The sequence below is a fragment of the Canis aureus genome, chromosome 15, assembly GCF_053574225.1.
Source record: "Canis aureus isolate CA01 chromosome 15, VMU_Caureus_v.1.0, whole genome shotgun sequence".
NCBI lineage: Eukaryota > Metazoa > Chordata > Mammalia > Carnivora > Canidae > Canis > Canis aureus.
Genome location: NC_135625.1, coordinates 19152112 through 19179847, shown reverse-complemented (window position 1 = coordinate 19179847; position 27736 = coordinate 19152112). Strand labels below are relative to the sequence as shown.

The window sequence follows — 27736 nt, the reverse complement described above, 5'->3', positions numbered from 1 at the left end:
AGCCATGCAAAGCGCAAATGCAAATGCACCTTCGAGACATCTGTGCCTCGACGCACCGCGTCCGGCCCAGCTCGGGCCTGGGCAGGAATCCGTACACCCGCCGTCCGCCGGCCCCAGGACATTGACACCGCCGCCCGCGGGCCCCAGGACGCTGACCCGGCCATCTGCGGGCCCCAGGACGCTGACACCGCCGCCCGCAGGCCCCAGGGCGCTGACCCGGCCGGCGCATGCCGGAGACCCCACGCGGGTCCCCTTGCTTCCTGCCCTTTTCAGTTTTCCTTGCCCTGGGCCCCTTCGCGTCGCCTTTCATGGAAAACTCAGATTCAGAGCGAGGGCTGGAGGGGGCGGGGCGCGCCGGGGTGGGGGCGGGGGCGGGGGCGGGGCGGAACACAAACTGCCCCGACGGCGGAACCCCCCGCCCCCCCCCCCCCCCCCCGGGCCCTCCGCGGAGCGCCGGCCGCGGGCTGCAGCACCTTCCGGCCCCGCGCGGCCCCGCCTCTTCTCCCGACTTCCTCCCCGGGGCGGCGGCGGCGGCGGCGGCGGCGGGGCCTGGAGCGGACCGAGCGGAGGAGCAGCCCGGCGGGTACGCGGCCTGATGGGGGCGGGGGGGGCGGAGGCGGGGCGCGGACGGGCCGGGCGCCCCCCCGGAGCCCCGCTCGCTCGGGGCAGCCGACCCAGGCCGGTGCCGGAGGCGGAGACGCGGGCGCTTCCTGGGCCACGTGGGGCTGCGGCGCGGGGTCTCCCGGGGCGGGGGGCGGGGGCCGGGGCCGGGGCCGGGTGAGCCGACACGTGTCCCCCGGAGCAGCCGGGCTCCGGGCCTCGGGGCGGGGGTGCGCGCAGACCGGGGAACCCCGCCGGCCCCCGCGGGTCCTCCCCCTCCCCCCTCCCGTCTAGGGGCCGCCGAGCGGGCGCCCCACAGCGACGGCGGCTGCGGGCCTCGGGCCGGGGGTGGACCCGCGCGGTCGAGCCGGGGCGGGCGCCGAGAGGCCTGCGGGGCGCGGGGGGCGGGGCGCGGGGGGCGGGGCGCAGGGGGCGCGGGCGGGGCGCGGGGCGCACGCAGGGGGGCACGCAGGGGGGCACCGAGGGCTCCCGCCCGCCCCGCCGCCCCGGGCACCGCCGCCCCGGGCACCGCCGCCCGCCCTCCCCGCCTCCGCCCAGGTGCCGGGGCCTCCCCCGGGACAGGACCCCGCCCGCCCTGCGGGTCGCCCTGCGGGTCGGAGGCCCCTTGGAGGCTGCGCCCGCCCGGACCGAGGGACTAGATCCCGCTCGCTGAGACTTGGCCTTAGGAAGAGCCCTTGACGCTTCTTCTCCTGGTTTCTCCTGGTTTGATTCAGTAACCGGACTCGAAGCTAAGGGGACAGATTATCTGGTTAGTATCAGAGTTGAGACGACTCCGGCGGAATTGACCGGCGTGGATGCCGATCCTGTGGGACTCCGGGGACTCCCCGTAGGATGGGATGTTCCTTCCTTTGCCAGGAATGAGGCTTGGGTCAGACGATGTGTATGACCCTTCACAGTGTGGGCAGTACGTGACCAGTAAATGTTCTCCTTCCTCTCTCCCTCCCTCTCCCGCTGACTCCCTTTCCTAAAAGAGAAAGAGGCGACAGGTGACAACAGTGTGCGGGGCAGGCATGTGTAAATAATTGGGGAAAAAAGAATCGTACGAGAAAGCACAGAGATGTAATATTTGGGAATGTGAAACGACGTGCCAAATCCGAACTTCTGAAACAGTGACATAATTTAATATTTTTGCTCAAGGCCAGACGCTCTCTGGGGCCCCGTGATCTGTGATTTCTAAATGTAACTGAAACTGTCTGGCTTTGCAGATCCAGAGTTTAGATGTGGTTGCGTTCAGCTGGGAAGCAGGTGGACCAAAATGCTGCTTCTCTCAAGCACTGTTTTCCTTCTAGACCCAGCATGAGTGAAGTTCCCTGCAAGAAACGTGATGACTATTTGGAATGGCCTGAGTATTTCATGGCAGTGGCCTTCTTAGCTGCGCAGAGAAGCAAAGATCCAAACTCACAGGTAAGTGACTTTTGTAGGAGGATCTTAGGACACTCACAGACACAGAGATACCTGGAAACGAACACATTACAGAAGGAAAGCGCTCGGTGGCTGCCTGGCGACTCAAAGGCAGAGTAAATCTGTCTTTTGTGCTGCCTCCCTTGTGTGCTTGCCTTTTTTCACATGCCACCGCTCTCGACTTCTTGTACCCCCTCTGGGGTGAAGGGTTCTGCTCTCCTTGGCTTGTGGGGGCTGCCACAGAAAGCAAGCAAGGAGACACAGAGCACTTAACACACTGCTGAAAGCCGCATGCTCACTCTGGAGCTCTGCAAGCTTCTGGTGTCCAGGGGCAGACCAGCCGCTCAAAGTCACCAAGCCTTTGGGCACGTTTCCCTGTAGGTTGGAGCCTGCATCGTGAATGCAGAAAACAAGATTGTCGGCATCGGGTATAACGGAATGCCAAATGGGTGCAGCGATGACCACTTGCCTTGGGAGAGGACGGCAGCGAGTAAGCTGGATACCAAATACCCTTACGGTAGGGCCTGTTACGTGTTTCCTTCTGCTTCGTGGCATAGCCTTCACGGTGCTTAGATAAGGTAGTTGGTCAGAAGGTATCGTATCTTTTTAGTCCTCAATAGCCGGACAAAAGAAAAATCCATTTCCTGCCCTTGATGCTTACGTGTCAAGGAGAGTCCACAAATGGAAGCGTGTTAGTGGTCACACAGCCTGGCCCTGAGCGCCAGGGATCTGCTGCCTGTGGGGGCCTGCTGTGTTTCCCTGGCACCTGCCAGGCCGTGCACCTGCAGAGCATGGATGGTGGCCTTCTCTGCAGAGGCCCCGGCGCCTGGTGGAGGTAGCTGAGGATGTGCTCGGTGGCTGTGCCGGTGGTTTCTTGGCTACTTGGAAGCAAAGCTGGCTAACCGAGTACTGGCCAGGGCTCTGCTCTGATGAGAAGCAGGGTTCATTCAGCCCCTCTGCCTACTGAGGAAGTCTCAAGCTCATCTCCTAGGAGTAGGAAACAGCTGTGAGCTATGATGTGGGAAACTAAGGCAGAAGAAACATTATTAAATTTCCTCACTACCTACAGCCTGTTGACAAGTCCTCAAAACAGGCAGAGTGACATTCTTCTAGGGACTCAGCTGCCTCCATGGTGATACTTGGCTAAGGGCAAAAGGTGATCTTAGCGCAACTCTCAGGATCCTGTAAGTCTACCCTAACATATAAAAATTCCTTTAGAAATTTCCTTTATCTCTACCCACCAAGATATAGGTTAGCAGTCATCTCCAAGCACATGGCCCTCCGATACGCATCTGAAGGGGCTCATGACTCGGGTTTTATTACACGGTAATAAATGACCTTTCCCCAACAATAGCCAGCCCCCTCAAGGTCCTGGAAACCTTGCTTCCAAAATTCCTCAGAGACTTACCCTATCCCTAATATCCCTAACCTCCTCTCTACTTGAAAGTATATTACAGGCTGCTCCTCATGACCCCAGGGCAGCTCTTTCTGTCCCCGGGTCTTGTCTCCATGCTTTAATAAAACCACCTTTTTACACCAAAGACATATCAAGAATTATTTCTTGGCTGTTGGCTTCGAACCCTAACTTCTTTCCTTTTTTTTTAAAAAAAAATATTTATTTATTTATTCATGAGAAACAGAGAGAGAGAGAGAGAGAGAGAGAGAGGCAGGCTCCATGCAGGGAGCCGGATACAAGACTCGATCCTGGATCCCAGGATCACGAACTGAGCCAAAGGCAGGTGCCCAGCCACTGAGCCACCCAGGCGTCCCCTTAACTGCTTTCCAAATGGAAATGGATGATTCCGTATCTTCCTCCTGCTGCAGGGGCTAAACGGTAGTCAGACCATAACCCAGATGCGTGGAACCCAAAACCTTTTGCCTGGCCAGCTCTGGTTTTCAACTTTTTTTTTTTTTTTAATAAGATTTTATTTATTCGTGAGACACACAGAGAGAGGCAGAGACACAGGCAGAAGGAGAAGCAGCTTCGCCGTGGGGAGCCCGATGTGGGAATCCTAGGACCCCAGGATCACACCCAGAGCCAAAGGCCTAGGCTCAACCACTGAGCCACCCACTAGCCCCTCTGATTTGCGAATTTAAATTAGGGAAGGATGCTTCTTATAACTTGCTGAATATCTGAACTCTCAGGAGAACCACTTCAGAGGCCGGGAGGGACAAGCCATAGCCTCACTTTAATTCCCTGGAGAATATGCAACCGATGCTCTAAAAGAGGCAAACGGAGCTGCCTACGCTAGTTGCTGGCTTTTTCGTATTGTGAGGACCTGTGTTTATGTCTGGGAATGAACCAACCGCCTCTGCTGGGAGTAAAGTAGATTAAGGCCATCCAGATGGGAAATATCATGCCTTTAGGAAGCACGCGTCGCGGAGTGATGTAAGACCTTTCTGCTTTGTTGACTCTTCCATGGTAGGCTGTCCTCTGGGGGTTTCTCAAGAATTCCAAGTCTACATTTAGCCGAATTTATATATTTTTACTACTGTGTACTAATATTTTTACTAATGTTTTAATCATGTTCAATAAGCCCCATGAGTTTTTAAATTGCCTCAGGGCAACTGCTGTGTTTTCCAAAGAAAAAGAAGATTGCCTGGAGGTGAGGAAGGCCTGGCGACCTGAGGGCAGGGTTGGGGTGGGCGGCTGCCTAGCGCTCTGGGTTTTCCAGGAATAAAGCAGAGCTCCGTGATTGGGGGGTTCCATCGTCAGTCCTTTTAACTCCACCGCTGGCGGGAGAAGGAAGGATCCGTCCCAGACGGGAGAGAGTAGAACTGACTTCTCTGCCTTCGCGGGGCAGCTGCGTGGAGTGCATCAAATGCATCGCGTGCTAACTCATTTTAGAGACTTTTTTTTTTTTTTTAAGATTTTTATTTATTTATTTATTCGTGAGAGACCCACAGAGAGAGGCAGACACACAGGCCGAGAGAGAAGCAGGCTCCCTGTGTGGAGCCCAATGTGGGACTTGGTCCCAAGACCCGGGGATCATGGCCTGAGCCAAAGGCAGATGCTCAACCACTGAGCCACCCAGGTGCCCCATTTTAGAGACTTTCTGTCATCTTCCTGGTTGTGACTCTGTAAGCTGTCCATGGTTAGAAAGAAGGGAAATCATCAGTTGTTCGGAGGGACATGTGAGCGTGATTTTTCACAGTACGGGTCACTGTCCCATGTAGGAGTTCAAGAGTGCAAAGGGCCACATGTTTAAGGTCTGCACCAGGAGGTGTGAAAACCACGATGCTTATTCTTATTTCACGTGCAGAAGCCTCGGGCCTCCTGCCCAATGGAGGAGTTTGTGGCTGCCCAGCTGCCCCACTGAGGCCTCTTTACCCAGTAAAAAGGTGCTGGTGGTTGGACGGGGGCAGAGGAGTCCTCCTCTGTTCCTGAGTGACTGTCCTGGCAGGACCTGGACCACCTTCTTGGGTCACTGTGAGCCCCGGGCAGATGGGTGGCAATGACTGAGAGGCCAAAGGCTTTGCTGCCCATGGGCAGCCTCTGACTTCGCAGTGCTCCGAAACTTCTGCAGTAGCTGATTGTGTTTGTTCTTACACATTGGCTTTTGCCCAACTTGGAGGCAGTACTTTCAGAGCTCCTTTCTAATGGAATTTAAAAAATACAAACCTCATATAGGCATTTGTCCAACCTCACTGATTTTTTTTTTTTTTAAGATTTTATATATTAGAGAGAGAGCATAAACGGGAGGCAGGGGAGGGGGAGAGGGAGAAGCACACCTCCCACTGAGCAGGGACAGACAACCTTCCTGCCCCCCACCAGCCACGGGGCTCTATCCCAGGACCCCAGAATCATGACCTGAGCCGAAGCCAGACACCTGACCGACTGAGCCACCCAGGCACCTTTATTTTTCTGTTTTGTTATGTTTTGTTTTATGAATAGTTGCTGAGTTTCAGGACACTGGTTGTCTTTCTGCATTATTTTGTACTATCCATATGCTACTTCTAGGTTTTCAAAGCTCTTTGCCCTTGCTTATCAATTATTCATTTTACATGCAGCTGTGCTAGAATGACGGTTTTCTTTCACAAGAATAGACTTGTACTTTGATGTAGCAAAGAAGTCGTAGAAGGTATTAAATGCTTTTTAAAAGGCATCTAGTGTTACTGCCGTCATAATACACGTAAAGATGGGCTTTAAGTCTAAATAACGATGACTAGCTATATAAACTGTGCCCTCAGTCTTGTTTTCTCAAAGGATTTTGGGCCACAGAGAAATAAATGTTTGGATAGCCTTGGATGTAATAGAAATGTTTGGTGATAATTGGCCAAAATGCAGGGGTTTTTTTCTTTCTTTTTTTTTAACTTCCGTTTTTAAGTCATAATTTAAAAAATCAGCTATGATGTCTGGAACTGAGTAGGCTTAATTTTAACTCTTCCTTTCCTCACCGACATGAACGGTGGTTGAGCTGCTGAGGAAAGATAGATTATGTGCTAATCCCTGTAAAGGAGCTTTAGGAAGCATCTAGAGTTCTAGACCAGTGATTTCCTAGTTCTTTTAAATAGGTGAGGACCCCCTTTTAATATCAACAACCCTTCCAGGACCCCAATATAATGCCAGTTAAAGTATCCCTGTATTTCTTTGAAGTACAGTTGACATGTAGCATAATATTAGGTTTCATATATACAACGTAATGACTTATTATTTGTATACATGGCAAAATGATCACCACAGTAAGTCCAGTTAACATCTGTCACCTTACATTGTTACAAAAAAATTTCATGTGTGTGAGAACTTTTAAAATCGGGATACATGGGTGGTTTAGTCCATTAAGCGCCTGCCTTCAGCTCAGGTCGTGATCTCAGGGTTCTGGGATCCAGACCTGCATTGGGCTCCCTGCTCAGGGAGGAGTCTGCGTCTCCCTGTGCTTCTCCCCCTGCTCATGCTCGCTCCCTGTCTCTCAAAAAAAAAACCTTAAAAAAAAAACCCACGACTTTTAAGACCTACCTTACCTGCAACCTTCAAACATGTGATACAGTGTTACTCACTGTAGTCCCCATGCTGTATGTCACATTCCCCAAGACTTACTTTTTTTATAACTGGAAGTTTGTACCTTCTGACCTCGTTCAGTCATTTCACCACTCCTACCCTGGGTCCTAACTCTGGCAACCACCAATCTGTTCTCTGCATCCGTGAGCTTTTTTTGTTTGTTTATTTTGTTTTCAAGATTCCACACATAAGTGAGATCATTAGCATCTTTTTTTTTTTTTTTTTTTTTGAGAGAGAGAGAGAGAGAGTCCTCCCCTGTGTGGGGGAGGAGAGAGAGAATCTTAAGCAGGTTCTGTGCCCAGCATGGTGCCCCATTCAGGGCTCGATCTCATGACCCTGAGATCAGGACTTGAGCTGGAATCAGTTGTCTGAGGCCTCACCGACTGAGCCACCCAGGCGCCCCCATTGGCATCTTTGAGTGAGAAAAGCCGTGGATGACAAGAGCTACTTGATGCCCGTAACGCTTTGCATTGCTCTGAACTTTATCAAGCCGCATTTTTGTGTGTGTAGATAAGGCACATGTGTGTGCTGGGCATGAAGTTCCCGCAGTGTGTGTGGTCTGTGCTCCTTACCCAGCTATAGCAGTGCCTCCGAATTGGTGCCTACAGAGTCTAAGCCTGTCCATTTCTTTTATGGAGGGGAAAGGAAAGGCCCAGAAACGTTAAGTATCCTTTGTAATGCCACACAGGCGGGGAGGCGGGTCCCAATTCTGAGGTCAGCTGTTTCTCCCGTGGGGCCTGGAAATTCAGCTTTTCTGGAAGGTTGCTTAGCTCGAAGCACAGTGGACCACGCATTTGCTCCTTTTCGCCGAGCACTTGAGCTTGCAGAGGCTTAGTTGCAGAAGTGACACCCAGCAGGTCGAAGGCTCTCGTGGTGATGGCCTGCGCCAAATGCACGGGGCTTGCTTTTCACATTTCTGTGTTAAGTTTGGGTTTACCCATAACATATACAACTCAATTCTCCGTGTTAATTCTGTAGGTTTAGATTCATTAGTCTTGATTGACACAGTGTGGAAAGGAGGGAAGCATAGAATACTTGTAACATAATAGGAAGATGGAGCTTTTTCCGGGCTGTGTCTCTGGAGAGGCATTTTTAAAGGGTGTTTTTTGTTCTTCCAACCTGAGGATCATAACTTCATGAAACTATTTGATTATAATGTAGTATTAATATGGAAAATGAAGATCCCCCCTCCCGCCCCTGCCACGGAAACTGCTTTTTATCTCATTCTTTTCCTGAAAAATCCAAAAGAGAGTAATGCTGTCGGTAACATTAAGTGGCAGGAAGAAGTCAGCGTTAAAAGTGACACCTTTTCACACGAATGACAATTAAAAAACTGGGAAGCAGCAGATTGATCTAATTTAACCATATAAAAAAGCTTTGGAAGATTTTTATTTTTAGGAAGGGAGTGGTTGCTAAACGGAGGATGAAGTATTCAGCTGACATTTTTTTAAGCTCCTTTCTCTTTGTGAAATTCATTAGAATGGAGCACATTTAATCAAAATACCAATTTTATTAAGTGGAGGTAAAACACTCGTGCTAATTCAGGTATCATGCTCTCCTTGAGTTTTCATAACACATTTTGGTGACATAGTTTACAGACCGGAGAGTTGGAGTGGGATCGACATCCTTCATCCTTGAGAGGCCTCGTTCAAAACTTGGCATTTTTAAAACCGTGTTCCCTATGCCCATGAAGCGTGCCTGCGTGTGCCTGTCATGCTGTGTCCTGTCGGTGATAGACGTGTGGGCGAGCCTGCCTCTTTGCCTGGCCTCCTCTTCTGTCCCGATCAATCAGGAAGCCCGGGGTTGATTTCTTTGCCTGCTGCACCGCACTTGTTCATCATGGAAGGATCGTGGTCCTGATGTCTGGAGAGTGGGTGGCAGCCAGGCTCTAGATGCATCCATCAGGCAGAAATGGAGATGTGGGGCTCCAACCAGGGTCAGTTCATGTTTCTGCAGGAAATATCAAAAAAACCATACGATGCTGGGGAGGACAGTGCTGGCATTAATAACAGCATTGTGGAGCACAGCAACTCTCAACAATTTCGCCAGAGTGTGGCGGTGCTTCTTTATATTTTATATTTAAATGTAATCTTTATGTTTGAGAGTTAGCATATCGTTAAGCATGCATAGATGTCATTTTCGTGATTACTTAGCCATTTACCTTACCCCCTTGAACACTGACATTTTCCTGACTGCCATGCATGTGATATATTTCTTTGGCATCCAAAAGGTTAGTCTTGAGAAACTAATTTATCAAGAAGTTAGGCGACTGATCCTTCTTAAGCTGTGACTTCCTCAAAACTTGTAGAAGCTTCTTCGTAATTAAGATCAAATTTGTTCCTTCAGCTAGCTGAAATTGAACGCCCTCCGGTTGTGTTAGGCAGATCCGTGGATTTGATGACTTGCTGTTTCTTTTCCTACAGAATTCTAATTTCCCTTGCAGATTCCCACCGTCCCTCCGCTGCTCGGCCTCTGAGCGGTCATGGCCCTGACAGTGTGCCTAAGGAAGACCTTTCGTACAAAATAACTAATGTAATCAACGGGGAACCTTTGAGCAAGTTTACCCTGGAAAGAAATAAAGATTATTTTTATGAATCGAGGGACAAACTCAGGTTTCATTGTGTGATGCTTTAGACAAATGGGGAAATACAACAGCCTATGTCTGAGGCTCCCCCTGGAAATTCATCAGCTTAATTTTAAGGATATTTCATGTTCAGGTATAACTGTTCATAAAGTCTTAAGAGTAAATCATGATTTTTGGAGGGTTAATTTATTTGATTTTTATCTATGTATTTTTTTATTTTATTATTGGTTATTATTTTTTAAGTAATGTCTATGCCCACTGTGGGGCTTGAACTCATGACCTCTAGATCAAGAGTCACATACTCCACCAACTTGGCCAGCCAGGCACCCTTTTGTCTGTATATTTTAATCTATAGATTCAGGGTTAATTATTTTTGAAGAGCTAGAGGTTACTATTTTACTAGGAATATCTACAAAGCATGTATAGATAGTAATAAGTTTTGAAAAGCATATGTAGAAAAGCATATGTAGGAAAACCAAAAATGCTCATCCATAGGGATCCATCCTACTCATAAAAATACACACATTTGTGTGTATTTTATAAAGAGTCAGTTTACTTAATGGAAATTTGGAATAAACCTTAATTCAATAATCCAAGGGTAGTGATTTCCAAATTAGTGAACAGGAAGTGAACTAAAGTTTATCTTTGTACTGTCTCTAAAAATAAAAGTTTTGTTGAGAAATTTAATACTATCAATACAATTTCAAGGTTACATTCAACCCATTTTATTTATTTATTTTTAAAATTTTGTTTATTTATTCATGAGACACACACAGAGAGAGGCAGAGACACAAGCAGAGGGAGAAGCAGGCTCCATGCAGGGAGCCTGATGTGGGACTCCATCCTGGAACCCCAGGATCACGCCCTGAGCCAAAGGCAGACGCTCAACCACTGAGCCACCCAGGCGTCCCAGCATTCAGCCCATTTTAGATTTTAAGTATGTGAGCACATTAATTTTCTGCGCGCAAGTGGATATTCCTTGTGGTAAACAGAACTTCTTTAATTTTTTAATTTTGATAAGTCTTGGCTCTGAACTTTGGGCTACCATGCAAAGGGGATGCAGGGGGCACCTGCCAGTAATGGGCTTCCTTAGCCTTTGTTCTGTTGATTTATTATAGATCTGTTTTTGCTGATTTGGGCTCATCTTCTCTGAAATCAGCCTGAATGACTAAGGTCTTATTTTGAGTTTTTTTCCATCAAGAAAGAATCTCTGTTTTGTATACTTTATTAATACTGGTATTAAAGTAGAATATGTGTATATTGGGGCACCTGAGTGGCTCAGTAAGTTAAGCATCTGCCTTAAGCTCAGGTCATGATCTCGGGGTCCTGGGATTAATCCCATTTCAGGCTCCCTGCTCAGTGGGGAGTCTGCTTCTCCCTCTTCCTCTGCCCCTCCCCCTGCTCCTGGTCTCTTTCTCAAAATAAATAAAGTCTTAAAAAGAAAGAAAAAATAGGTGTATATTGGTTGCTCTTGGACATAGGCAATACAACCAGGTTCCTGAAGATTTTTGCAGACATTTATATTGCTTTTGTTTTTCTTCCTTAGGACCTTTTTAAAAAATATTTGGATGAGATTACCTATATGTCTTTAATATACACATTAGCTAAGAAAGCCTGCACAGTGCTTAAAACAAAAACCCAGACCTCAGGCTTCAGGTGTGGTGGGTTTACACCCAGACATTGTGGGGTTGTTAATAAATTGACACTTACTCCTCAATATCTTTATGAAAGAAATGATCCCCGAGGACTCCCCTCAGTGATAGAATTCTAAGGAACAATCAAGCAGTATAGCTTTGATTGCATTAGATTAAGGTGCCATTGCTCTCTGCTTGCAGGACTGAAGGGGGCTCTGCAGCTTTACTGGGTGAAAGCTGCAGAGCTGTAAAAAGCCCTTGGTGGCAGTGACACACAGAGGATACGCATCTGTGTGAGTGGACCCATTAGCAAGGAGAGAAGCAGGCTTCATTCGCTCTGTCCTTCCAGCGGTGGAACTCTGCCCCAGTTCTAAGATGACTCTGAATCCCACAGAGACAGAGCGCACAGGCGGGAGGGGATGGTTGGAGAGTACAGGTCACCCCACAAACGTTGGGATTCGAAGGCATTAGATGGAAAAAGGTTGGAGGATAGAAAAAGACCCCACATCAAAGTGCAAGGAAATCTGTGAATCAAGGAGGCAGGTTTAGAACTCTCTGACACAAGAGGTTATTCTAAGGCCAAAGGGAAAGGAAGGACTTCAGAAATCTTTTTGTGAATCAGCCTGTTTCCTGCAACAGGGCACTGGGAAATCCCGAGATGGATGGAGCTCTGCAGCTCCTTGGTGGGAGCAAGGGAGTCGGACCGCTCTTCCCTCTGCTCCCGCTCTCCTCTCCAGAGGGTCGGCCCTAGCTCATTAGTGGAGGTGTAAGTTTTATCTCTGTGCCTCTTCCAAATGATAGATGCCATGGTAAATTTAAAATATTGAATATGATAACTGAGCATGAATTTTTTAATTCTGCAATTAAAAGGCTTTGTTCAAAACGCCATTAATTTTGAGTTTAGGTGAAAAAGCAAAATTCCTCAGTGTCATTCTTCCTTCTGCAAGTGAGTTACAACTTTTTAGGAACTGAGATAAATACTAATGACTCATCTGTTCTCTTGTTTAAGTCGTCGGTGATGGGTGGGCTTCCCGAGTCCCTTCCTTTTTAAGAATCATGACTTATTTTATAATCGTGAGACAGTTTTCAGAGGATGTTCACCCGTGGTCATTCACTCAGCATGTTCCATCCACGCCAGGCACGCTGCAGTAGTAAATAAAATGTACAAGCCCCGTGTCTTCAAGGACTTCGCAGACTAACAGTGGTGGGGATAGACCTTACTGAAATAATCGGATGTTGTTGAATATTCCTTTCTGAGGAAGTGACTTCTGGAGGCGAATAGCTGAAGGATTTGCTGGATTCCCAAGGTCAAGGTAGGCTAGTCAGTGTTTGGGGCTGGGAAGGACATTCCTCACTGAGAGAGTGCTGGGTGCAAGCTCTGGGGTGGGAAGGTGCTTGCAGCTTCCTGTGGGAGGGAAAGAATTTGGCCCACACTTCGTGGTGAAGGTCAAGGTCAGAGTAATGAGGTGAGGTTGAGGGCCATGGGGTAAGGAGTTATTACAAGATTAAGTTGGTGTGTGGGGGACGAGGGGATGGTTCAGAGCAGGAGTGGAAATGAGGATGCCAGCCCTGAGGTGACTGTGGCACGTGTGTCACTGTGGTGACAGGGGTGGGGGTGTTGGAGATGGAGACAAATGGGTGAATCTAGGGTGTATTTTGGAGGCAGCATCAAGAGGGCTGGGTGACAGGGGGTCACAGAGGGAAACCTGGCTCCCCAGGGAGTTCCAGCCTGAGCACCTCGGTGTGCGGGGAAGATTTGGACCTTGGAGGCTGATATGTCTGTGAGATCTCAGGAGTCATGTAGTCAGTTGGGCATTGAGTGGGGACAGAGGTCTGGGTTGCAGTGTGGCCATGTTTGGCATCCGGGTGACATTGTGCCTTGGAAATGGGTAAAGGGGTGTGGGGAGAGGGTGCAAAGGCTGGGCCTGGGCCTGGTTTCTGAGAACCACGACCCTCAGAGGTTGGGTGGAGGAGGAAGGGAAGGAGGGTGCACTCAGGTGGAGGAGGGCAGGGAGAGGGGAGAGCCGTCAGCCACGGTAAAGGCTGCTGAGAGGTTTAGGAAGGGTCACAGACGTCTTCGGTGTTCAGCGACCTGGAGGTCGCTGTTGTCGCTGCCGAGAGCAGCTCTGATGGAGAGCCAGCGTGGGCAGGGGGGTGGAAGCCAGCTGGAGAGGGACAGCAGGGGAGGGGATGGTGTGCAGGGGTGAGTTCGGGCTGTTTGTGAAGACAGCGGGGGACAGAGGGCGGTGGCCGGCTTGGGAGATGGACCCAGAGAAGGCTTTCTACGTCTGCACGAGGAGATGGATGAATCCAGAAAGGGCAAAGGAGGAAGGTCTGCGAGGGTGGGAGGGTGTGGCCTCGCAGGCTCCCTGATGAGTGGTACAAGAGGGGCCCTGGGGAGCGGGGGTGGCCGCCCACACTGGGGCCCGTGGGGGTGCAGGGGCGACTGTGATCCCTTACAGCCCCTGGGCTTAGGATCGTGGGGAGGGGGCAGTGTGAGGGCCCGGCCACGGCCACAGGGGACGGCCACAGGGGGCGGGAGCCCAGCGCAGTGTGCAGGGCCTGCCCGAGTCACATCCTGGAAAAGTAGGGCAGGGTCACCAGCTCCTGCCTCGTCTCCGAAGGCCTGAGTCAGGTCGGTGAAGCCCCATTTTCTGCTGCCGCAACAGGATCAGCGAGTTGCCTGAGGCGGGCCTCGCAGAGCCGGAATTAATTAGACCGCGCGTCCTGACTCCTCTTCCAGTGCTCGGTCCCAGCGTACCCTTTGAAAGCGATTAGCGCCAGGGGGTGGGGGAAGCCCCGAATCCGCAGTGTGCATTTGCATCACAAAGCTGTCACGCGGCGATGAGTGTTGTGTTTCTATTCATGTTTCTCAAGTACATTTTTCTGCATCAAACAGGTATTTCTGGGGAACAGTAGGAAGGGAGGGGGCCGGCTTGCCCGTCGGGGACCTGCAGCACTTCCAGCCCCTCCTCCCTCTGACCTGATTGTGTGCCCTTAGCACATGGGGAAGCAATGTAATTAGAGTTCTGGGGGCTTTATTGTCAATAATGGAAACACCACAGTCAGAAATCTCTTTAGCCCTAAGCACTACCATTGGGGCTAAGTGGCTCCCCTGGGTGGCATGAGCTGCTGCCAGCAGCCTTAGCGACAGGCGGTGGGGAAGGGGGCAGGGGCCCGGCCGGGGCAGCAGGGAGAGGAAAGGAAACATGTTCTCTCCGATTGAGCAGCCGGGCAGGAGGAGGGCAGGAGGGGGGCAGGAGGGCTGAGGGAGCACGGGCTTCCCCCGGGGCGCTCCTCTGGGCTGTGCTCTCCACGGGCCTTGGTCACGACCACGGGTCTTTTTCTGCCCATTTCCCAGGCCAGGGGCTGAGGCTTCACCGCGGGGTCTGGTCCAGGGGCAGTGGGTGGAGGAGCCCGGGCCTGGGAGGAGTAGCCAGCCGAGGGGACCCGCAGGGCACAAGCCAGGGGCCGCAAGAGCCATCCGCTGGGCCCCAGAACCGGGTGCCTTGGTCTACTGAGGGGCACGTAGGATGAGTGGGGGGAAGGCAAGGCTGCCCCCCGCGGGCCCCGAGACTCGCCAATCAGGCTCCTTGCGACTTGCAAGTGAGTGACCGGCCGTCCCCCCACTAGAGACCCCTGTCTGGGCACCTGCGGTTAGAGAACAGACTCCAGGTGTCTTCCGGGCGCGGGCTGGCTCCTCTGCCTTTTCACCTCTGCCTGTTCTTATTCTCACCCGCAAACTTAACGCTGCAATAAGAATGGTCCCTGTACTGGAACCGTGTGGCCCTCAGGGCCACAGAAGGTTGTGAGGCCCAGTGGCCCCACCTTCTGGGCAGAAAGACCCGGTGGCAGGGGGGCCTGGTCCCAAGCTCGGGGAGCGAGCAGCTGCGGCGTGGCCAGGTGAGGCGGAAGTGCTGGCACCTGGCACACCTGGTACCTGGCACCCCCGCATCTTCATGACGGCGAGGACCAGGCAGGGGTGAGGCTGTCCATTCTCCGGCAATGAGTCCAGTTCCAACCCTTGGTCGTATGGACGTTATTTGCACGGTTCTTGATAGGTCACAGAGGTTTTTCCCGCCACTTCCCCCGTGTGGCTTTCATCGTGAGCCTGTGAGATAGGAAGGGATTCCTGTTCGTCCTTGAGCGAGGCTGGGACTTGCACGCTTGTGTGGGCCAGGCCCACGGTGTAGACCCTCCTTGTTCTGAAAAGCCGTTTGCAACCCAGATCCTTTCTTCCACAGAAACACCATTCCCTGGAAGATCCAGTGCCCCATCTACCTACCAACGGTGCGTTTAGCCCCTCGCTTCCTCCTCTTCCCACTACTTCACTCTCTCCGTGCTCCTGGACTGGGCTCACTTGCTCCTGTAGCCGCTGCGCCCAGCCCTGTGAGCCCTCCACCTGCCGCCAGAACACATCCCTACGCGCCTGCGGGAAATGCCTCCAGTTGAAACCTGTCTCCCCTCCCTGCTGCCGCCCAGTACAGAGAAGGATGCTCCCCTGGCTCCGTCTGAGAAGCCCAGAGAGTGAGATATGCTTCAGAGCATGCCAGGAGGTGTCAGCGAGGAAGACTACGGGTGGGGGGGGCACCCCTAGGGCAGTTGAGCAGAGGCTGCAGGTGGTCCCTGGGCCTGTGTGGTTGGAGTTGTCTTCAGGACATGATGCAGCTGTCGTATCCAAGGTGTTCCTCCTCCCTACGCCGCCTTTAGCTCAAATCCTTTGAAAACTCTGATACCAAGTCTGGTTACTTCTTTCTAGATATGGAAGCTTCATGAAGGGAAGATCCAAGGTAGAGCGTTGGCCTCGCCTGGAGGCTAAATTCTAGGAACGTTTGTTTGGGATTTCAGGTTGCCGTAATAAGTGAACACCGGTGACATCTGGGGTGGTGCTCTAGGGGGTGGTGGTAGGTTGGCGGGGGGCTTACATGTAGCGGCTACTCTATTGTTAAATTATTGACTTGAAGGATAGGTACTTTGGAGGCTGGCAGTGATGTATGAGGCCCTGTCAGGATATCTTTCAATAATTAAGAAATAAGTAGTTGAAATTCCATTTTAGCTCCAGAAGCCCCAGTTCCCTAAATGGATCTGTTAGAGAAGCAAGTACGTGAGCCACCCCTCAGTGGACTTTGCACGCCCGTGGGGCTTTGAGCACAGGAAACAGGGTGACTGAGCCCCGGCAGAGAGATGTGTGGGGGTGCAGGGACTCTGGCAGCGACGGGACCCCTGGAATGAAAGCACTTGCGTCCTTATTTCAAGAGGTAATGATAACAAGCTTTGTCAGCAGAATAGAAGTGGAATATCTCGTAAAAATGAACATTTGAGCTATTTTTAAAAAATGCACAGGTCAACTTTGAACTCAGGTACCCCATGTCATGTCAATTTTTTTTTTAAAGATTTTATTTATTTATTCATGAGAGACACAGAGAGATAGAGAGACAGAGACACAGGCAGAGGGAGAAGCAGGCTCCATGTCATGTCAATTATTAATTGCAGGGTGAAGCCTCCCACCTTTTGATTCTGGAAGGCCAGAAGCAGACGCTTGTTGGTCCTTGAGTCCTGTCCCTCTGGCTTGTCAGCGAGTGAACTGTCCTTCCATCTTCGAGGTCTGGGCAGAGGCCTGTTTCCCCGGTGACTTGCCAAGGCTCGTCCAGTCCAGCCTGGAGAGAGTTGGCGGAAGGTGGTGCAGGAACCAGTGGAGGGGCAGCAGGTGCTCCACGTGTGACCCTCCAGGCCGCCCCTAAGGGAGCTGCTGCACCAGCCTGCCCTCCCTCCACCCCGTTTCAGGTCAGCCTTAGCAGGAAACCCCTCATTTTCTTCAGGTCACATTCTATACCACTAAAAATGGGGAGTTTTAACCAATCCGTAGAGTTTCTTTAACCAGAAGAGAAACTTAGTTTTCCTGACTCCAAATTTTGTGAGGCCCAGTATTTGCCATCCTGGCCCGGTAGCACACACAGAGGAGGTGAGGGTAGAGCCACACTGTTACCACCAAATTATTGTGCCACAGTTAGCCTTTGTTTAGCATCATTCAAGACTTTAAAAAACCTATTTAAGTAACTGTAATAATAGTACTCTCTAAAAGAGATGTTGTCTTAGTTGTCTTAGTCTTGTATTAAATGAGATGAAAGTCAAATCTATAAAACGTTGAATCTCTTAAATCTAGCCAGGATGGAATATATCCTGTTAATTTGTCAAACTTCTAGGGAACCGCCTACCTGAGACAGTGAGGATTAATCAAGCCCTAGTAAGAGGGAATTTGAAAAATACAGTTTTCTAATTATACAATCTCTTCTCAGTGGTCCAAGGTTAATGCAGTTCTGAATTCTGACAGTTAGTAATAGAAAAGAAAAAAAAAAAGACCAAAGCATATGAATTGTTTTATAATTACCTGAAACAGAGGTTCTCCTTCTGGCAGTCAAGAACTTTATAAGCATTAATCTGATTATTTTCAGCATTTGAGTCTTTTCCTTTTAAACAATGTTGAGAATAATGGAAAGGTTTTGTGTCTCTCTTCATGCTTATCAAATATACTTGCAGTATTTAGAGATTTCTTTTGCTTATTGCTTAGTCATAGATGCATAATTTTAGGTAGATAGTTGGAAATTTTGTCTTTTTTTTTTTGGACAATTTCGTTATCTTATGAATACTTCCTAGGGACTGTGTATGTTTGGGATACTTGGTCCTGTTCTTACTACAGGTATAAAAACTGTGCATCTCAAGGTCATGAACAGAAGCACTCCTCATTGGTTGGTTTTTGCTCTCATATATTTGCAGCTCTTCTTGCAGTTCTTGCCAGGCAACAGAATAAAAATAGTAGCACTAGAAAAAGATTGATTTATTCTTTCATTTATTGCTGTCAGGTATCTGCAAAGTGTTGATCATAGTGAGAAAAGTTACAGAGAAACCTCAGACCATCCAAAGCAAGGGCCTGAGGAGAAGATGGGACACTGGGTGGGAGTTGTAGATTCCAGGGCTCTCCTAAATAGATCTGCCATCTGAGAACCTACAAATGCATGAATTCTTAGTGACTACAGGAGAAAAAGGGAAGAGCAGGATCAAACCTTGGGAAATGCCCCCAAAAGGCAAGAAAATGAAAAGGACCCACAGAGAAGTAGAAGGCTCCACAGGATCTGGTGCCTGAGAGGGTTTCAAGTGGAGAGCTGTTGCAGACTGCCACCAGAAAGGCCTTGGGTTTTGGTGTAGATAAGGCCATCCAGGGATGTGTGTGGGAGCTAGCTCTTGCCAGCTCACCTGAGCAGCTCCTGCATCTCTCTTCCCAACTCTGTCATGCCGGGAGCTTGAAGTTGGCCAAATGCGAGTAGTCACAACACTGAAATCGGGAGGTTCTACAAATCACAGCCTTTTTTTCTCCAGTGGTTGTAAATATTACTAGGAACATATTACAGAAGTCAACAGGTTTCCATAGTTACACACTTTTTTTTTTTTAAGATGTATTTATTTATTTTGAGAAGGAGGAGGAGTCTTAAGGAGACGCCACACTGAGCGTGGAGCCTGACTCAGGGCTTGATCCCACGACCCCAAGGTCATGACCCAAGGTGAAACCAAGAGTTAGAGGTTTAACCTCCTGAGCCACCCAGGCGCCCCCATCTTTACACACTTTTTACATGGCAGCCCAGCAAACTTAGTTCATGCCTGAGACACAACACACACCCTTAGAGTTTTTAGGAACGGGACTTAACCTTTGCCATAGGGGACCCATTCTGATTCTTCTGTTTTCATCCTTTTCGTTAAAAAGGGGGAGAAAAGCTGTTTGTAACTCACTACACTGATTTCTTGACCTACAGTTTGTAAAGTATTGGTTTAGCAAAAAACAGAGGTTTGTATATACATTATGAAGTCAAGAAATGATTATTTAAAAAATAAATTAGTCTTGCAGTTGTAGGCAGGACAGTTTCATCTCTAAAGGAAGAAAAGAGATCTGAAGTGCTGAGAAGATGGAGAGTGGAGACCAAGTAAACCCTCTGATGGAGAGGATGGGAGAGGGAGGAGCCGTCTGGGACGGTCCCCAGGGGAGCCGGGCCAAGGCTGCAGGTGCCCTTGGCCTTAGGAGAGAAGGCTCCTGATTTGCTGTTGAGAGCCTGTCTTGGAGAAGATCAGCTGTTCTAGAGGAAGGAGGGAGGCAACTGGACACACGATAGGAAAAAGCTAGAAATTAGATTACTTGATGTTTCAAAACTCACTTTTATTTAGTTAGTTGGAAATGTACTTTCTCAGTCTCTTACTCCTGCCCACCCAAAGGACACACCTCATCAAGGGCCACATAGCGTCCAGTGGCAACTGGGCCCTGAACCTGGTGCTGACTTGCCACAAAGCTCTTCCTCCCTCCTTGCCTGGGAGGTGGGGAGTACGGGGAAGGTTCTTAGCCTCTGGCCTGAAGCAGATTTGGCAGTCACCTGTCATCTGATAGTGTGGTTGGCAAGTCCTGGTAAAAGAGTCCCCAGGCTCCACTCTGGCTGACCTACCAGAAACCAACCCAGCGGAGCACAGTGTGGAGGGAGGTCAGGCTGACGGGATGGTGCCTCCCTCGTGGGTCAGTCCTGAGGAGAAAGGCAGGATGCTTTTGGACGGGAGACCACGGGTAGGAGCTGTGGAGGCTGTGGGGAGCGGCCAGAAACCTCTCAGGCCTCAGGATCAGACAGATGGACCTAGGCAGGGGCCAAGCTGAGGTGGCAGGGGCTTCTCCTGCTGGGCTTTCTCTCCTCAGACTCTTAGGTGTAGGCCGAGGAAGGAAGCTGGTGTTAATCAGTTGGGGTTTGGTGGGCCAGGGGGGTCTGGGGAAGGCTGGATGGGCGTGTTTGTGATGACAAGTTGAAGGCGCAGAGATGAGGAGAAGTCAAATGTGGATAGAAAACTTGAGCTTTGTTTTGGTCACTGACTAGTTTGGGATCTGTAGAATTGGGGACTGAATGGTCCCTTTTAAGGAGTCTTGGAAGACTCCAAACCAATGGAATGTTTCTCAGCCATCAAAAAAAAAAAAAAAAAAAAAAAAAATTGAAATCTTGCCATTTACAAGGACATGGATGGAGCTAGAGGGTATTATGCTAAGTGAAATAAGTCAGTCAGAGAAAGACATTATTCCTGTGATCTCACTCATGTGGAATTTAAGCAACAAAACAGGATCATAGGGGAAAGGAGGGAAAAATGAAACCAGATGAAATCAGAGAGGGAGACAAACCATAAGAGACTATTAACCCTAGCAAACAAACAGGGCTGCTGGAAGGGGGTGGGGTGGGGGGATGAGGTCACTGGGTGATGGGCATTAAGGTGGGCACGTGATACGATGAGCAGTGGGTGTTATATGCAGCTCATGAGTCTCTGAACTCTACCTTTGAAACCAGTAATACACTCTATGTTAATTGAATTTAAACAAAAAAATAAAGATCAAAGGGAGAAACCAAAAAAAAAAAAAAAAAATGAGTCTCCTGAGTGCCTGACCCTCAGTTGTTCATACAGCCCAGTAGACCTCATGTTTCTGACAAGAAGCTTTGTATTTTTCTTCTTGTGATTTTGTGGCTAAGAGGAAGGAATTCTGTTTATGACCCCATGTATTATTTCTATCAACCACCCTTTATACAGGGATGGCGGATGCGGCCCAAGAGAATTCTATTTCATGTGGTAATTTTCATTAATGAATCCAGACCTTATGATGTTAAATTTTATCCCAAACGGCCTCAGATGAATTGGAGGACGATGGTTGCTGTCCATGTGACCATTTTTAGAGATTGAAAAGACGACGGTGTAACTGTTCCCGAACAGACTTAGAAACTCTGCAGTTCTGAAGATTAATACCAACACCATCAAAAAATATTTATTAGATGGGAAAGCATACTCTTGACATTTGAATTTAAGAGGACTTTCTGTATTTCCCAAAGTCACCATCAATAATTGGAATCTGCTTTTCCTCCTTTATTCATTCAATAAATATTTAACACCCATTATGTTCATGGCATCGCATTAGACTCTGGGGGAGTTAGAGAACCTCGACGACTGGTCTCTGCCCTCAAGGGGGAAATAAAAGAAACAATTACATCTAATTGTTTTTAACACCGAGCAGTGTTAATCCCAGCTTGGGAACATCTTGGTCACCAGGGAAGTAGACGGAACCAGGGGGGCCTCTCTGAGGCCAGTGTCCCCAAGGCCTCCAAGCCAGAGAGCCTGTCTTGTCTCTCTCCCATCCTCTCTGGGATGGTGGCTCGGGTCCGTCTGAGGCTGGCGGGCGGGGATTATTCTCTGATGGGCTCTGATCTGATTAAGCAGAGCACTTTTTTTTTTTTTTTTTTTTTTTTTTTTAGATTTCCTTACAATACCAGGGCTCTGTTCATTCCCACACACAGCGAAGACCTCCTCAGTCATTGCATTCATGGGCTGGAGGGAGCACTCCCCCACATGTCCTGGCAGGGCCCCCAGGTCAGCTTTCTGCCTGCAGCATCACAGTTACAGTTCTGAAAATGGGAGGCCTGGGCACCGAAAGAGAGTGATCAGGGCCTATGTCATGGCTACAATGTACGTGAGCTGGGAGTTTAGGCTGCTCTTCATTTAAGGCTTCCATACTTTCATACGGCCACATGAGTGCAGGAGGTTGGTGGGTTGGAGAGGGTGGGGAGTCCCCCTGAGGGCCCCATATTTATAATTCTGGCAGTTCTGTATGATTGGGACCACGGCCAGATTGTCATTAATTTGTTCAACAAACATTTGCTTTAGCACTTGTGTGTTTAGTGTGTGTTGGGTCCCCTAGGAGTTTCCAGAGGAAATGTGTTTGTGAAATGTGTGTGCGCCTTAGAATCATGTGGGGCATCTCTTAATCCCAGGCCACACCCCAGACAAGTGCAGACAAGTCTGCAAATCACTGCCCCCCCCCACCCCCCGGGAGAGGTTATACTATAGTGTTAGCAACACACCCAGACACTTAAATAACAGTGTAAGAGAGCAATATAGGGGCCTCCCGGACAGGTAAGGGATTCTACTTCCTTGAGGGCTTAGGTGGTGGGACACCCACCCAACCCCTGGGAAGTTGGCTGGGCTTACAGGTTTGCAGGGGTGGCCAGGAGGGTGCTCCCTTTAACTGTGAATTCAAGCAAGTCTGGGCACGATCTTGGATCACTGTTTGGGGACCGTTGGTGGGATGGGCCCGTATAAGAAGAACATGACTTTTGTTTAAGTGGATGAAGGCGTTCCTTACATAAAACAAACCACTGGTCCTCTGTCAGCATCTTCCTGGTGTGAATGTGGGCCCAGAACCGTGCAGTGAAGGAAATCCCTCGAGATAGAAGTGCTCAGCTTCACTTCCTCATTCTTTTTTTTTTTTTTAAGATTTTACTTATTAATTCATGAGAGAGAGAGGGGCAGAGACACAGGCAGAGGGAAAAGCAGGCTCCACACAGGGAGCTTGACGTGGGACTCGATCCCCAGACTCCAGGGCGATGCCCTGGGCCGAAGGCAGGCACTAAACCACTGACCCAACCAGGGATCCCCCCACTTCCTCATTCTCTTGCTCTTCACATCGCACCCTGTGCTCTTAACGGTCACAGCAAATATCCCTGCGTGTGCATGTCAACGCACAGATGAGCCATTTAATGTGCTCGCTTCCACACCCCCAGGGCTGGTGAAACCCTGAGCTATTTGTGTGCTCAGGGTGGGTGAAGATACTTGACCTTGGCCTCTGCTGGCTGCTCCAGGTGCTTACAGAGGGAGGGCTGCGGCCGCCAAACTGTTTTGCTGCTAAATCGCCAACCTCTCAGACCACGTGGCCCTCATCTGGTATCCCCAGTACTTTCTCTGTTTTAATAAATTTGTAAAAAAATTGAGTCTATGTTATGTATGTTTTGGGGTGGGGGTGGCATGCTTTAGCAGCCTTACTCCTTATGAGTTGTGATGCAAGTTTCTCTCTCTTTCTCTCTTCCAAACCCACAGTGTGCCATGCCGAGCTGAATGCCATCATGAACAAAAACTCAGCCGATGTGAAAGGCTGTACTATGTATGTCGCCTTGTTCCCGTGTAATGAATGTGCGAAGCTCATCATCCAGGCAGGTAGGAGCTGGGCCGGTTCCATTTGTCACATTTGCATTGCTGCCTGCCCATCAGCAGCTCATTGCAGAAGTGCTTGATCCGAAATTGCTATTGTTTAGATCTAAATTAATTGCACTATCAACTTTGCAAGAGATTTCCTGTGTTTTGGTTTTGAATGCTGCCAGGTATTCTAAGACTAATTGCATCCTCCGTGATTCCTAGCATGTTTTTAATTTAGTTTGCAACTTCTTAAACTGCAAGCTGCCAAAAAACAACACAGGCATCGCATATAATTACTGTCAATTTACTATTCTCTGACATACTGTGCATAGATTAGGGGGAGAGGGAGAGAAATGAACTTCTGTCAGAGGCAAGGTCAGCTGGGAGTCCGTATATGAAATTTTAATTTGTATTAATATATGGTAGGTGTTTGAGGACCTAAACATATCTTTGCATATAAATGTCATGAGACTCGAATGGTACCACTTTAAGTTTTCCTTACGTTACAGTTACCATAAATCTACACCATTGTATTCTGAATATTTCACCTTTTTCATACTGTCACATCTAAGATTCAGCTACACTTTATCTCCATAAAACTCTCAGCTTGAGATTTAAAGACTTATCATGTTAGCCAGATGTGTGGTTTAAAGGGGCTGTTTATCACGAGCCCATGGGTCTCGGAGGGGAAGAGGTCGGGTGGATCTGAATCCAGGGTAGGCTCCTGTCGAAGGAGGTCGTGGGCTCCCTCCCCGGTGGTGCGTGGCCCTCCAGGAGTCTTCCTTGGCCAGGTCGGACCCCAGCGTCCTGTAGACCCTTTGGAGGCTGGTGGAGGAGCAAGGTGGTGTATCAAGTGCCCTCCAGACTCCTGGCCCTCCAGATAACACGGCCCGTGGGACAGGAGAAGAAAACGGATCTGCTGTCCCGCTGGCCCTGCAGCCGGCTGCATGGGTCCGCAGAGCCATTTTTGGAAGCATGGTGGCACTTACCTGTGATTTTCCCCAGCACACGCCGCTCGCCCCGCACCTTCCCTCCCAACCATCAGCCTCTTAAGTGAAGAGTAGTTGCCTTGTGTGCCTTATGAATAAAGAAATTTGATTGCCTGCAGTAAAAAAAAAAAAAAAAAAATTGTTAATCGGATCAAGGCTTGACTACTTGACATGTTTTCACTTTGCATTTGTTAAAAAAGAAATCCATAAAGACTGGAGGGCAGATTAAATATAATCCATCGTCTGCTGTATCGGAAGGGGCAGATATGTATTTCAGCAAGTGGACGTTGTGTGCGAGCGCACTCGGAAGAGGTGATGAATCGCGGACACTACAGGCTCCATCTGCTCCTGTGCGTCTGTTGCCGTAGCTATGTGTGTACACTAACGGGGCTGCTCCTGTTGTTGCCTTTGAAGGTATAAAAGAAGTTATTTTCATGTCTGATAAATACCACGATAGTGACGAGATGACGGCTGCAAGGCTCTTGTTCGATATGGCTGGGGTGGCCTTCAGGTAAGCAGGGGCAGCGTCGGGAGAAGGCGGGTGAAGGCCTATGAAGAAGCGTCCTTGACCTTGGCTGATGTCTAATTTCTTTTTTTTTTTTTTTTTTTTTTTTTTATGATAGTCACAGAGAGAGAGAGAGGCAGAGACATAGGCAGAGGGAGAAGCAGGCCCCATGCACCGGGAGCCTGATGTGGGATTCGATCCTGGGTCTCCAGGATCACGCCCTGGGCCAAAGGCAGGCGCCAAACCGCTGCGCCACCCAGGGATCCCTGATGTCTAATTTCTACTTGTGATATCTGACTCCCACACTCGGAAGCATCTTTTTACATGTGACGAGATCTCAAGATGATGTGGGGGGTGGGTTTTTAATAGCAGGGACAGAAGTACCTGAAGACAGTCTGACTGATGATGTTGTACTTAAATATTAGAAGCTTTCCGGGGGCTGGGACTAAATGATTCTGGTCGCGAGAAATAGTAAAATTCACAAGTTCCGTACTATTAACATTAAGCCTTTGTGAATTTTGCAAACGTACAACAAGCCAGGCATTGAGAATTTAGGATGAAACCTGCTAGGTTGAGACACCAGGAATTCTTTCGACAGCAACGTTTTAGATTGAGATTTGAAGCCATTGCGACCTTTATGATTATCTTTGCCAGGCCAAGGTTGGGAGGTATGTTTACTTGCAGGTACATTCAGCCACTTCGATTCATGGTGGAAACTTCTTTGGGGACTGAAAGCTTTCAAAGCAATTTGTTGACGGTATTTGCAGTCAGCAGTGGGGTTCTGCAATTGGCGACGCACCCAGCCCCTCGTGTTCACCCCCGGGGATAGAGGTTACGTGTAATGAATCTCTTGAGCTCTTGTGTCTTATGAGACTTCCAAATCCAGATTGTTTACATAATAATAATAATAATTAGATATTAACTTTTACTTATTTTTAAAAGAATACCATTAGTCCCCAAGTATTGTCCTTTTAACTGTTTGCAGAAGGTACCCTAATGAGTAAAAATACATGATGGGTTTATTTTATGTCTGCATTCTTAGAATGTGACTTTAAAAATTACTCCTTGCTAAAGCTAGTTTGCTGGGTTTTTTTGTTTGTTTTTGTTTTGTTTTGTTTTTTGCGGCGTGTACAAAAAGCAAAAGAAAATTTACTCTTGCTTTCCAGCGATTTCAAGTTGGCTGCAGAAATTTCTTAGGAAGGAAGATAAATCTGGTGGGAAAACTAGTAATCGAGTGTCATGTTGTGCAGCTAACTTGTTAGAAATCCTTTGACTCCCTGATAATTCATGAACTCAGCTCGCTGGAGAACATACAAACTGAGCCACCCCATGCATCTTTTTTTTTTTTTTTTTGTCTTAGTCGTTTCTGGTTCCTGTTCCTCTCGGTATGGTGCACTATAATTGGCTCCTGTAGAGATAAGATATCAAGTGAATCCCGGGAAATTTTTTTCCTCCCCACGGAAAATGTAGGTTAAGCCAAAGTAAACAAATTGCTTTAACTACTCGCTGGATAATATCTTGATATATTTTGTTCCTTATGTTTAGGAAATTCACACCAAAGTGCAGCAAGATTGTCATTGACTTTGATTCAATTAACAACATGCCAAGCCAGAAGCTTCAGTGAGTTACATCTCATTAAATCTCCAAAAGATTGGGATTATCCTCTTCTAAGAAGCTGCTAATGCCTTTCATCTTGCAGTTACACATAACTTTTTAATAGCCAGTACAGCAAAAGTAGACATCTAAAGAATGTAAAGCCTCAAATCTTCCTCACTGTCTCTCTTGTCACATGGAATCTGCATCTGTTTAAACTATTGATTTAGGGTTTAAAATAAAGGAGTCTGTGGATGGCCTGTTGCACAGGGCTGGAGTGGGGCGCCTCCCCCTTGGTCTCCGGGTTTGCTGGGATGCTGGTGGCTCTGCTGCTTTAGACAGCCGCTCCTCGCTGCTACAGGTGCTGAAAGGACAAATAAATAATTGTCGCTGTGTTTCTGGCAGGATGAACAGACACACTGATGTGAACATCTGGCCCAAGTGAAGCATAATGTGTAGTGCCCTTGGAAAGAGAAAAATAGGGCCCACATGACAGTAGCTAATGCAGAAGTGTTTGCTTTAGGGAGTTGAGGGGAACCCCCACCCAGCCACCCCCAAATCCTAAACGGGATGGCACAGGTGAACTGGGCGCATTTTCTCTGCATCTGCCGGCCTGCTGCCCCCCCCCCCCGCCCCCAGGGGCGGTGGCACATTGTCCTTCCAGGAGTGGGGACCCCTGTTGGTTTCGCCTCTTCCTTCTGGTTTGTGCCTCACAGGGAGCTCTTCCGTTCATCTGAGTAATGAGTTGTTTCCAGAGGAGACAGCCTGTGTCCCCTTGTCACCCCCAAGACCCTGCCTGCTGGGGCCGCAGGGCCGTGTGGACGGAGGGGGCGCACGCACCTGCTTCTGCTCCCGTGTCGAGGAGTCGCCGCTCCTCCACGTGCCAGCATGGTTCACGTCCAAGGCCGCTCTGCAACCGGGGAGTAAATTAATTCCTCCCTTGTACGTGCAATGTGAGGAAATCCAGCCTGCCTCGAGGTGGTTTATTCCAGATCTGTCGGTAACGGGGCTCATCTGTGCTCCTGGCGCTGTGCCTCGGCGCGGCGGAGCTCACCTGCCTCCCAGTCACTGCGACGGGGGACGCGCCTATGCACCTCGTCGCTCATCGCCTCTCATTTTTATTAAACACGCTCAGTAGCTTTGTTGAGAAGAAAATGGGTTCTTTATCCTAAAGATGATTACCGTTTTAAAGTGCTCTTAACATTTTCATGAATCCTTTTTATTTTTTTCCTCGCGGTTTTGTACTCCGTATTCTGGGGCGTTTTGTAATGTGGCTCCTTACCAAGATTATTAAAACCTTATTAAAATCTACCACAGTGAAGCGTGTTCTTTTTTTATATCCTAATTGTATGCTTAACTCTCCATTTCTGGCATTTCTGTGTT

General features: G+C 49.0%; 1 protein-coding gene across 5 annotated transcripts; it reads left to right on the top strand.

Moving 5' to 3' along the window:
- The first annotated feature begins 441 nt into the window (after nt 1-441).
- Nucleotides 442-27664, top strand: DCTD (dCMP deaminase). 5 transcript variants are annotated; one of them, XM_077848646.1, is made up of 8 exons: nt 1154-1369; nt 1911-2025; nt 2404-2539; nt 15484-15529; nt 23171-23287; nt 24670-24766; nt 26121-26226; nt 26306-27664. In XM_077848646.1, the coding sequence occupies exons 3-8, from the start codon at nt 2423-2425 to the stop codon at nt 26339-26341; spliced, it is 519 nt and encodes a 172-aa protein (XP_077704772.1). In that variant the 5' UTR covers nt 1154-1369; nt 1911-2025; nt 2404-2422; the 3' UTR covers nt 26342-27664. The 5 variants fall into 5 exon arrangements, with proteins under 5 accessions (XP_077704774.1, XP_077704775.1, XP_077704773.1 ...); XM_077848648.1 differs by lacking the exons at nt 1154-1369; nt 15484-15529 and adding an exon at nt 442-583; XM_077848645.1 differs by lacking the exon at nt 15484-15529 and having other exon boundaries at nt 1190-1369.
- Nucleotides 27665-27736: the final 72 nt, after the last annotated feature.

Bases quoted from the DNA above. Each gene is read 5' to 3' on its own strand.
- DCTD (XM_077848648.1), top strand. From the start codon at position 1,918: ATGAGTGAAGTTCCCTGCAAGAAACGTGATGACTATTTGGAATGGCCT. The intron at 24,767-26,120 runs GTAAGCAGGGGC...TTTTTGTCTTAG, and splicing joins ATGGCTGGGGTGGCCTTCAG to TCGTTTCTGGTTCCTGTTCC. The intron at 26,227-26,305 runs GTAGGTTAAGCC...CCTTATGTTTAG, and splicing joins TTTTCCTCCCCACGGAAAAT to GAAATTCACACCAAAGTGCA.